The sequence below is a fragment of the Lethenteron reissneri genome, chromosome 28 (assembly GCF_015708825.2).
Source record: "Lethenteron reissneri isolate LAM-NWPU_2019-01 chromosome 28, ASM1570882v1, whole genome shotgun sequence".
NCBI classification, from domain to species: Eukaryota; Metazoa; Chordata; class Hyperoartia; order Petromyzontiformes; family Petromyzontidae; genus Lethenteron; species Lethenteron reissneri.
Genome location: NC_083806.1, coordinates 8596371 through 8608469, shown reverse-complemented (window position 1 = coordinate 8608469; position 12099 = coordinate 8596371). Strand labels below are relative to the sequence as shown.

Here is a 12099-nt window from a genome sequence, read left to right as displayed (position 1 = left end):
CGTGAACCTAGATTGAACCCTCGTTAAGTTCTCTTTGTTTTTCTACGCATATCGTCTAATTTTAAGTTACCAAAAACCGAATTAATAGAATGTTAACGTTGCGCAAATGCAAGTCCTCGATTTCATTCAAATGTTGTGCCTACTATACAAATTCCCACACACGTGCTACTTTCTTATTGACGGAAGTTTTCCAAACCACTCTGTGCGCTCCAAAAAGCTGCACATCGGTTAAGCGCTCCGTGTCTTCACGTGGCCTGACAGTCACTACAGATGAGGCCACTATGATTGCGTCATTGGCGAGACCACGTGAAGAGCAGCGACGTTGTGTGGAGATGCCCGAGATTCATTGGATGATGTGCAGAAGATGCGTGGGAGACAGAGATGTGCACAGAAAGGATGATGTCAGAATCAGAATATTGACATATACCGGAGGAATCCGACAAGCTATGAAGCTCTTTTTCACAGATGTTCCAACATATAGATGTGTGTGGTTGGGGGGCGAAGACGGTGTGAGAGAGACAAGTGTGGGTAAACGCAGCGCGGAGATGTGTGTGGCGAGAGGCTGTGGGATTCGAGGGAGAGAAACAGAACAATTATAGGTACAACAGAAGCAGAGATACAACATGGAGATAAACAAAAAAGAACACTGATAATATATGCAGTATTTGAAACTGATTGGTCCACACGGGATACGCATATATTATCAGTTTTTTTTCCTTTTGACCACAAGTATATGTGGTTAATGCAGACACGATTCCTTGTAAAACGTTTCAGTTTGGTGTTTTAACATCTTAACACCTGTTTTGTTGCCAAAAAAAAGTGGAAAACCTATTCTCATATTCTGGTACTGGCAAAGGAGGTCCCATGATGTAGATGCTCACCCCGAGCTCTCATTACTCTGATAGTGGCATTGTCTTTGTGCTGTTCGCCTTGTGGCGTCCTCTGGTCTAACACTTTGAGACTAGGCTCGAAAGAAAGCTATCTCTGGTGTGGACAAATCAGTTTCAAAGACAATGCATATACTGTCAGAGCATGTTTTTTTGTTTGAATTTTCACAAGTTTCTGCGGTTAATGCAGACATGATTGCTTGCAAAAGGTTTCAAGTTTGGCTTTTTAACATCTTAACACCTGTGTTGTTGCCAGAAAAAGTGTAAAACCTATTCTCACATTGCATTTTGACACTGGCAAAGAAGGTCCCATGCTCGTGACGTGTTGCCACTTCTTGACGAGCTATTAGTAACATCTTCTTAGGTTTTTTTTCGGTAAAGTCACGTAGGTAAAACATTAAAATTAATATAAGTAAAATAAAATAAAAATTGTATTTTACTTTTATTAATTTAATGTTTTTATTTAACTTTTATTAATTTTAATGTTTTACCTACGTGACTTTACCGAAAAAAAAAACCTAAGAATATGAATCCTTGCAGTCACGAAAGCTTCAAATCTAGAATTAGTAACATCTTAAACCCCTTACCACCTGCACAGTAGTCATTCCGTAAAAGCCGCCGCTCTGCCGTGACGATCTCTCTCCCTCGACACACACACACAATTCCGAACGTTGACGTCTTCACGCGGCTGTTGTTGTTGTTGTTGTTATTGTTATTATTGTTATTATTGTTGTTGTTGTCAATGTGAGGCAACGCGTTACGGAACACGTTGGACGCGCACGTTTCTCTGAGACCCCTACCCCCCCACCCAGCGAGTGAGTGAGGGGGGGAGGATGTTGACGTCGTTAACGCGGTAACGAATCGTGAGGGGAGCCGGGCATTGCGTGTGTGGTAACGGGGTAACGAAGCGGGGCCCGTGTGAGCAGTTACCCGGCTCCGTGGAGGCTCCGGGACAAAGCTCTCTCGCCGTCACCCGGACCACGCGAACATCGTCCGCCATCGCTGTTGTGTGTGTGGGGAGGGGGGGAGACCGTCGACGAACAAGGCGCGCTCCTATTGGCTGTTACACTACCCCCCCCCTCGCCACGCCCATCGTGTACGTCACACGCGCCTTGCTCTGCGATTAGTGGACGAGAGGAGGGGGGGGTCGTGAGTAACGGCGGCTGTGATTGGAAGAGACGGAGATGAAGGGGGGGTGGGTGGGGGTGATAGGTGGGGGGGGGGCTGCTGGTAGCGTCACGTGGGTGATGGCGGGAAAACAACAACATTTTAACGAGGCTAAAATGAAAACAAACGTTAACGAAACATAAACAACGCATTCACAACAACTACAATGCTACGACGTTAATTACAAACGAGGGCTGCTCCTGAGCTATGTAACTGCAACAAATGACGAAGTACATGAAGATTGTTTATTAAGTTAAATAAATATGTTTTTAATGACGGTGGTTGGATTTGAACTCGCGACCTCTTGACTGCTGCCGCCGCCTTGTGGTGAGGTCTGATCATTGCACTCTGCTTTTTCAGAGCCCCCTGGTGTCTTATGACGGTAAAATATTACTGTCATATTCAAATGATTAACTTAGAATTCATATGTGGAAACTTATTTTAAAAATACAGTATCACATTTAGTGTAAATACTTGTATTTATTATTATCATGCTGATGAACACTGCAACAAATGATTAAGTAAATAGGATTATTTATGAAGTTCAATAATATTTTTTTTAATAACGGAGGTTGGATTTGAACTCGCGACCTCTGGACTGCTGCCGCCGCCTTGTGGCGAGGGCTGAGCATTGCACTCTGTGCTGATTGAGAGCCCCCTGGTGTCTTATGACGGTAAAAGATTACTGTCATATTCAAATGATTAACTTATAATTAATATGTGGAAACTTATTTAAAAATACAGTAGCACATTTAGTGTAAATACTTGTGTGTAGTATTATCATGCTGATGAACACTGCAACAAATGATTAAGTAAATAGGATTATTTATGAAGTTATTTTTTTTTAATAACGGAGGTTGGATTTGAACTCGCGACCTCTGGACTGCTGCCGCCGCCTTGTGTTGAGGGCTGAGCATTGCACTCTGTGCTGATTGAGAACCCCCTGGTGTCTTATGACGGTAAAAGATTACTGTCATTTTGAAATGATTAACTTATAATTAATATGTGGAAACTTATTTTAAAAAATACAGTAGCACATTTAGTGTAAATACTTGTATTTATTATTATCATGCTGATGAACACTCCAACACATTATTAAGTAAATAGGATTATTTATGAAGTTAAATAATATATTTTTAATAACGGTGGTTGGATTTGAACTCGCGACCTCTTGACTGCTGCCGTCGCCTTGTGGTGAGGGCTGAGCATTGCACTCTGTGCTGATTGACGGTAAAAGATTACTGTCATTCAAATGATTAACTTAGAATTCATGTGGAGAGTTATACATTTTTTTGTATACAATAGCACATTTAGTGTTCGTACTTTTATTTAATATTATCATTATGTGACCTCCTTTGCCAGTACCAAAATATGAGAATAAGTTTTCCCCTTTTTTCTAGCAACAAAACACCAAACTTAAACTTTTTACAAGGAATCATGTCTGCATTAACCGAATAAACTTGTGGTCAGAATGCAAACAAACAACATACTCTGATAGTATGTGCATTGTCTTTGAAACTGACACATGTTTTGTTGCCAAAAAAAAGAGAAAACCCTATTCTAATATTATCATGCTGACGAACACTGCAACAAATGTAAATAGGATTGTTTATTAAGTGCAAAATATAAAAACGTAGGTTGGATTTGAACCCAAGACCTATTGACTTCCTTCTAGCCCGCACATACGATTAGCACGTTTGCGCTACGTACGGTGCAAAAGAAGTTCAACATACGTAATATGATTTATGGAATAATTTGGAATTGAACGCTGCAAACATTTGTACGTCTGAGTCCCAGGCGAGAGGCTTAGCCCGGTTAGCTGCAGCGCCAGTTCGTGTGCAGGGTGCTAGGTGGAGTATCTCATCACAGGATCTTGAAAAATGTGAGGCTTTTATTCAGCAGCGGATTGATCGTGGCTGTTGATGATGAGGTTGTTCAGTCACCTCGGTGACGAGATGTTAGCTACCTCTGCCTGGTATACAGGAGGTCTCGTGGGTTCGAGCCCGAACTTGACGCCTGCTGTATATTTGGAGTTTGCGTCTCTCTCTCTCTTTCCCCGTGGTCGCGTGAATTTTTTCTCCGGGTCCTCCGGTTTTTCCCTTTACATTTAGAATCAACATCACGCGTTTAGAGAATATTTCGCTGCCCTACATTTCCGCACAATGACAAGCCACTCCGTTGAGCTATCATTCGTGGCCAGGTTCGCCTCTGAAAAAGAACTAAACGGCTCAGTGGCTCTTACCTGGTAAAATAAAAAATAAACAAAATCGGTTGTCATATTTTTGGGTCTTTCGGGTAAAGTCACGTAGATGGGTTCAAATAAAATAAAATAACAAAACAATTTTTTTTAATTCTCTTTGAAACTATCTACGTGACTTTAAAGTAACAAACAATATATTTCTTTATTTCTTTTTAACCTATCTACGTGACTTTACCGAAAGACCCAATAATATCAGTTCCTGCAGTCACGAAAGCTTTAAGTAAAAAAATAAATCTGTAGTTGTACCTGTACCTGAAGCCAAGCTCCACCTGGGGGCGCCGCTCCATAATTTCCGAACAATCAGCTGTCATCTTTTCCTCTCTCGCCACCGAGATCAGCGACGAATCTTCGTAACAGCAACGAACCCTTTACACAACTGTGCGTCCGGCTTCTTGACCCGGTAGGCACGCAACGTCAGGGTCGACGTTGCAGGTGTCAACCCTCGCCGTGAGCTGTTTTTTTTGTCATCGCTTTTGGCGCCGCCGCCGCCGCTCCATTGGCGTCGTCGATGGGCGCAGAGCGAACGACGTGTGGACGTTTCGTTCGAACGACATGCGGACGTTTCGTTCGCTGCGCTCCACGGTCGCGGTCGCAACTCTCTTTCTGTCGTCCGCGTGCGTAAAAGGTGAGCGCACCGATCGTGCGCTCACCGAGAAGAAAGCACAAACGGGGGATGGGGGTGGCGGGTTTCGGTTGGGTGGTGTCCTGCCATGCAATCGCCTCTCACCCAGATCCCGACGATACGAGCCTTCCAAGTGTTTCGCGAAACAATTTAATTGCAGGGAATTATTCGACGAGTGAATGCATAATTGGACAATTGAACACGGGTGATGTGAGCCTTCCGCACCAATGTTCTCCAGCAGGTTACGTTTACACTGAAACACTTCCGACAGCACTCGAGCACAGGCTGATTATTATCTAACACGCACTTCATCTTTACGTGAAGAGACGGACTGAAAACAAAATCCCGTGTCTTAAATCGGGTGTATGAAAGACCCGAGAAAGGCACCCGTGCCTATAGAGGGAAGCATAGCAAGTAGGCTTAGACATTTGTGCCGTGGCGTGCGTTACACCCTGCACGTTAGTTGGTTTTCTTTGCGGTCACGCGTATCCTTTGACCTATGGAAAGAGCCTGAGACTAGGTGAAGCTCTGCTGATACAATCACTGCACCACGATTATTGAAATCCCTGTAGTCCCCACTCACAACAGCGGTGGGGTGCAGGGGGGAGGTGTGGAGGGCGGGGGAGAGCGGGGATGGGGGGTCTCGTTTGCCTGTCATCAATTAATGAATAAGTGGTTAGTGATTACGTCACGGGGCACGGTGATTAGACGCCAGAAGTGGAACATTCGCAAAAATGTGCGGAGGGGAAAACGGTTAGGGAGCAAATCTCAGACGAGCACTGCCCCTCATCTCCACATTATCCTGACATGCACTCCTAGCCCCACCCCACTCGCCTCTCTAGCCAACCAGTCACGACCCCAAACCCTGACTACACTCGTGAAATCAGACCGTAGCCTTGCCCATAGTCCCAACTACGCCAGGCGACCAGACCCAACCCTAACCAAGCGTACACGAGCCATGACCCTATAACCACACGAGCCAACCACCTCCGTGGAACTTTCCCTACCCCTGAGCTGAACCCTATCGCCACCTCTGGGGCTTAGCGTGACCGTATTGGCATGCTCTGTTTGATTTACTCGTTTGATGTCAAAGAGCCTCGTGGTTCCAACCACACCCCGCCGCATCGCTTCCTTCCTCCTGCCAGATCCCGTAGCGGCGGCAGAGTCGAAATGCGACCTCATCTCATCCCACGCAAGTTTTACACTGAAGATGTAGATATAAAATCCCCCCCTCCCCCTACCCCACCACGTTAGGTGGTGACAAAGGCTCGGCCGCTGTTGCTGGGTGGGGGGGTGTCCGCGTGGGAACGAGCGACCTTGGCTGTTTTGTAACGGGGGGGGGGGGGGGGGGGGCAAGGCAAGCGGCTGCTGTCCACCACGCAGGGGGTGCTGTCCGCCACTCAGGGGGTGCTGTCCGCCACGCAGGGGGTGCTGTCCGCCACTCAGGGGGTGCTGAACGCCGCTGCGAGCGAACTGCACCCCACGGCCTCTTTCACATCTCCTGCCAAGATTCCGCTAAACTGGAAGGGGGCTAATGTCTGTCATTTGTCTCCACAGTGGCGTCGCTGCGATGTTTATTGTAACGAGTGGCGGCCTCCCTGCTGCGTTGGCTTTGACGCGCAAAGTGCTGCGTTAAATACGGCGCCTTATTCATCCCCGTTGCTTCTGGGCTACGCTGCAGGGACGCGATGACACGAGCGCGTCATTGCTGCTGCTGCTGTTGCTGCTGCTTCTCGTGTTGCGCGGGACTGAACTCAACACGCTGAGACTCTCGCAGTAAGGACGCCGTCATCACGCGGTCTCTTTCCATCATCTGCACCACCACCACCAGCAGCTGCTGCTGCTGCTGCTGCTACTGCTGCTGCCTGCCATCGTCGTCGCCGTAGGAAAGCCACGATTCTGCTCCGTTGGCTCCTCGCCCGCTCCGGGAACACGGAGAGGCGGGAGGCGCCGCGGGCCCGGGCCGTGCGGGCCCCGGGTGTGAGCATGCCCGACGAGCGGGCCAAGCGGCCCGACAAGGCGCCCACCTACACGGGCGACAAGAAGGCGAAAGTGGCGGGCAACACGAACCGCAAGTGGGTGCGCCTCGTCACCGTGCTCGTGTACGTGCTCTCCGTGTCCCTCGCCGCCATCATCCTCGCCGTCTACTACTGCCTCATCTGGAGGCCCGTGCACGCCTTGCCCGCTCCCACACAGCCGGAGCGGGCAAGCCTCGCGCCGGCCTCAACGCTTATGGACTCATCATCATCCTCCTCTACCTCCGCCTCCTCCTCCTCCCCTTTCTCATCGTCCTTCTCGCCATCACCACCGCCATCGTCCTCGCTCTTGGACAAACCCGCGACGTCCTCTAAGAGTGGCCACGGCGAGGCGGGGGCACAGCCAGGGATGGGTGGACCGTAGTCGAACCGGGCTCGCCGACGTGAGCGGCCAAGAGGAGGCCGGTGGCACACGCAGGAGGACGAGGATGGCGACCGCCACGCGACACGGGGAGCTCCCGCGGTGGCACCTGCGCCGCTTTACCTGCGCGGCGCTCACGGGGACGACGAAGCGCTCCGTCATTCGCCCCGCGCGTGAACCGCGCGTGATCTGCGTACCCCCCGTGGGTCGTTTCCACCGTAGTCTGTCCGCTGTTGGATGAAGGCGTTTCCCCAACGCCCCGTCGCCTTTCCTTCACCGTCTCGCCACGCCACGATCCATTTTCACACCAGCACATGAGCCCATCTCGTTTGCTCCGTCTTCGCGGTGGTCGTCCTCCTCTCGGGGCACGTTTTTTCACCGTTGGGCTGATATTCCGTCACCAATCTCGTCCATTGACCGTCGTCCCCCTTCTGGAGTCCTGCCCAAGTTCACCCACTTGCTTAGTTTAACAATCAATATGATGTCTTGAACGTGCGTGTGTTCCATGACCCATGTGTTCCCTTGCTCGTGTCTCTCAATGTAATTCCAAGCGTGCATCTCTCCGTGCGTTCTGTGCACCGTCTTAGTTTGTATTCTATCTTGAATGTTCGTGTCATTTTTTCCATTTATATGCCACAATGGGCAGTATTTGCACTGATTTAAGACGTTCCTCTTCGCGCAAATTGATATGCTACGTTTCAATTTTTAGGTTTAGTTTAGAAAAGATATCTGACCTGCCCTGGTTCGCCTCTTTCGTTAACTTGAAACACATTTTATAGCTGCAAATCCCACTGTCTTCTTAACAATGATTATATCGTTGAAAACATCTGCTATGCATGACCTTTGTGTTGCCCGTATTCATCTTGTGCCTAACTTCGGGGCCTACATTATTATATTCTGCAATAATTTACTGCAGTGAAATTGTTATACCTTGGTTAAGATGCGTACATATGTTCGTCAGCACATCTGAGATGGCAAATGCTTTCTCCGTTTTGCTTTGCTCCTCTGTTGTTCATCCTCGGTGAGAGTGCATCCCCTTGCCCCACCGCTCTTCCGATTGTCATTTTGTTGCTTCTTGTACTCGGAGTGTGGCTGCTCGATCTTTATAAAGCATTGCGATGACGTGTACACATCTAACCATGCAGGACTTGCTTTGTGAGAGCCTTGATGACCTGCATCAGTTCCCACCGAGTCAACAGCTACACATATTAAATAGTCTTATGCTAGGATCTGATTGACAGCTTGTATGTGTAGTCGATGGTAGAAAGAAAACCTTTCCTAAATCCAACTTACTCACGTGTTTGCTTGACTTTATAAAATGTTCCTTACTTAATCCACTCTCAGATCACGAGCAGAAACATTTATATTTACCCTTGTAGATTACACAACAACCCACCGTTGACTTCTCGACAACATGGTACAGTATTAATTTTATCGACCCCAGAGCGATGACGGGGCGAGTCAATCCCCAACCAGGATTTGAGCACGTGACCATCGGCGTGCAAGGCACTCAGCTGAATCGGTGAGCCTCCTTGCCAGGTTGTTAAGCCATTGACTCGGTGCAAAGTTCAGCTGTCACCCTTGCGGGTAAAGATGATGATGAGAGCCACGTGAATACTGCTCTTCGAGGACGGTGCTTCAAATGCACCAACACACGCGTGGTGTCAGAGGCAGGTCTAGGAGGTTCCAACCCGGTGGTATGGTCCCTAAATCCCAAGCTGTTTGAAAAGGGCCCTGCACTCATTATATTTTTTGGACAAACGTATTCCAAATATTTTATCTAGTAAATACCAATTTTGGGCACTCAATGTGGGGTGAAGAGGGAGGGTGGGGGCGCATGGGGGAGGGGTTATGCCCTCCTCCCCCGTGTCCCCTCTAGAATCCACCACCGGTGGTGTGTTCCACTCATGATGTATGCCAATGTATTTTATAAATACCATGCAGTTAATCATCGATTATCCGGCTGCTTCCAACATTATCCGGCGGTCCGGGGCCGATCCGGCGAAACCGGCAGAAGCGCTCCAAATGCTGTAACCCAGATCCGGCGATCGGCACCGCGTGCGTGACATTAAAAGAAAAGTAGCTACGCTTGATTTTAGTGTCAAATATTCTCTACAGTACATTATACACTGCATACGCCAACGTAAACAACGCAAAATGCTACACTATACAAAATGTTCATGACTAATTAACTATAGTAATACAAAAATAGGAAATATAAAATGCGATCCTGCAAAAAGTGCGTTGTGTAATTCGGTGTGCAGCGGATCACCGCTCTAAAGGGCTGTATCGGTGTGGCGATCGTCCCACACGTGGTTGTGTTGAAACGAGCGTAGGTACGTACATCACCCCATGCAGTTTTCGAGATTTGTAGTAATAAGTACGCTACGGTAAATACATAAATTTTTTACAGTATTTTTGTCTATTTGGTATGTTCATGCCAATTTCATATAGTAAACAAATTTAAAACACAAAAAACATGCGCAACACCTAAAAACATTTCACGAAAAAATGTGCCAAAATAAGCTATTTTAAATAATGCCCGTATCAAAGTAGGGAAAACAAGCCAAGGCTGTCTCTGGTGTAGTCCAATCACTTGCAAAGACAATACATAGATAATCGGAGCAAATTTTGTTTGCATGTTCGCCATAAGTACGTGTGGTTAATGCAGACTCGATTTCTTGCTCAAGGTTTCTATTTGGTGTTCGAACATCTTAACATCTGTTTTATTTCCAGAAAGAGGAAAACATATTCTTATTTTTCATGTAAAAACAATAGTGATTATCCGTCGTTTTTGCAAATCCGGCGCCCCTCCTTACCCCCCCCCCCCCACCCCTCGAAGCCATCGGATGACAGTGTAAAAACTAGATTTGCTCCTGGTAGTAAGTGTTATTTCCTAATTGCGTATGCCTCAAAGGTACGAAAAATGTCTATTATTCCCCATAAACCTTGCTTTTGTGACCAGGACGGTGATATTTTGATATTTACTTATTTTCAATGAGAAAATGTATGCATTTGTGTATTTTCGTTCACGTAAAGTCCTGGTCACAAAAGTAAAGCTTTCGGGGAATAACAGCAGTTTTATATACTTTTTAGGCATAAACAATGAAAAAAATAACACTTAGTACCCAGGAACAAAACTTGTGTTACATAGTGTAATCGACGATCCAATGTACGTACATGACAAGTCATGTACCCCGCTGATGTACAAAGCAATGCATACCGATGTAAATTAAACAGCGTGATAAATGAGTAGGCAGGCACACTGCCTGAACGCCTGACAGCTGATGGAGGCGCTTCTCAATGCTGACGTTGACAAATGGATTTTGGCCTGATGCGCTCTCTCACACGTTCGTGTGTGCAGTTCGAAACTGAAGGCCCGTGTTCCGTTCAACGTGCAGCAGCTGCTGCGTTGCTCATCCTGAGCTGCATGACTTACCAACGTAGCGCCCTTACAATCGACAGAGTTAATGGTATGTACGCATGGGTGTACCCGCAAGCCTAATACTCAAACGTATTATGTGATGACAGTGCATTTTGTTGAATGTTGTAGTTGCAATTCTCCGTGGAAACGCACTGCACTCACACCCTGGTGTTGCCTATATGCCCAGCTTGCATCTTTTCATCAGCAGCTCTTCGTAACGTGTCGTTTGTGTGGATGGAGACGCGCCACGTTACTGTCTGTCCATGCGCAGGAGGCAAAGGTTTTGACAGACAGGTATTATGTATCTTCTTGGTTCTTTCGGTAAAGTCACGTAGAATGGGAATAATAAAATAATAAAAATAAAACGTAATAAAATAATTCTCACGACGATATTATGTATTTAGTCCACGGGCCGGAGCAGAAAGGGAGCAAAACTTTAGTCGTGCCCATGTATTCCCTCCACGTTTAGAAACATACGTCTGAAGGATTTGTCTGCTGTAAATGTGCACGTGACAAGCCACTTTGTCGAGCTATTGTTTGTGGCCAGGTCGTTTCTTTAAAAAAATATCTTACAAAATAACTCAGTGGACCCTACCTGCTGAAATAAAAATAGTAGGAGTATTTGCACATCCAATGAAAGCGAATTGCTCGATAACCCATGCAATTTCACATGGTTATGGCATTATCTAATTCACCATTAGGGGCCCCGTCCATAAATGATGTCAGGCACCTAGGGGGGGGGGGTGGTCAGACATTTGTGACGATGTGTGACGAGGGGGGGGGGGGGGTTGACAAATGTGACGTCACATCAAAATGCGCAACTTTAAATATCGACAACACGTTCTACTTAATTAAAGACTTTTTAATAAATGTTTTCTCCTACATCAGAGTGCAGCGCCACATTAAATACGCACTACAATGACAATAGTTTAAAGCGATTTGAAGCATGTTTTATATTTTTTTGGGGGGGGAGGGGGGCAGTTTTGTGACGTCATATTTGAGGGGGAGGTTTGACTTTCTGACGTCGTGTGACGAAGGGGGGGGGGGGGGTCAAAAATCGTCCAAAATCGCGTGACGTCATTTATGGACGGCCCCTTATTGGCCACCTGAAGTTAAGCCATCCCAGATGGTACCGACGAGTGAAATGTCTGGTCTGCAGGCCGCACTTAATTTCGCGCACAGTATTTCAACATTTCACTATCCCGAACTAAAATAGGGGAAGATGTTCTCAGCTTTAACTTACCCTTCAGTTCATACAACCATCTCTCTCTGTGTGTGTATAAATGAGACCCACACAAGTACCAAGAGTTTCGTCAAGGTGCATTTATTCGCTTGGTAGTAT

At 46.8% G+C, this 12099-nt stretch overlaps 2 protein-coding genes across 4 annotated transcripts in view; one reads left to right on the top strand and one right to left on the bottom strand.

Annotated features, from left to right (window-relative positions):
* The window catches only part of SMG6 (SMG6 nonsense mediated mRNA decay factor), a 184939-nt gene extending 183034 nt beyond the window's left edge, over positions 1-1905 (bottom strand). For all 3 annotated transcript variants that reach the window (XM_061561975.1, XM_061561976.1, XM_061561977.1), the window contains exon 1: positions 1818-1905. In XM_061561975.1, the coding sequence (XP_061417959.1) occupies positions 1818-1887 (70 nt within the window). In that variant the 5' untranslated portion in view covers positions 1888-1905. The remainder of the gene's footprint in view (positions 1-1817) is intronic.
* A 4478-nt stretch (positions 1906-6383) lies between these two features.
* Positions 6384-11565, top strand: LOC133348913 (putative transmembrane protein INAFM2). Its single transcript, XM_061562027.1, has one exon. It carries the CDS (start codon positions 6923-6925, stop codon positions 7334-7336), a length of 414 nt encoding a protein of 137 aa, XP_061418011.1. The 5' UTR covers positions 6384-6922; the 3' UTR covers positions 7337-11565.
* The last annotated feature ends 534 nt before the right edge of the window (positions 11566-12099 follow it).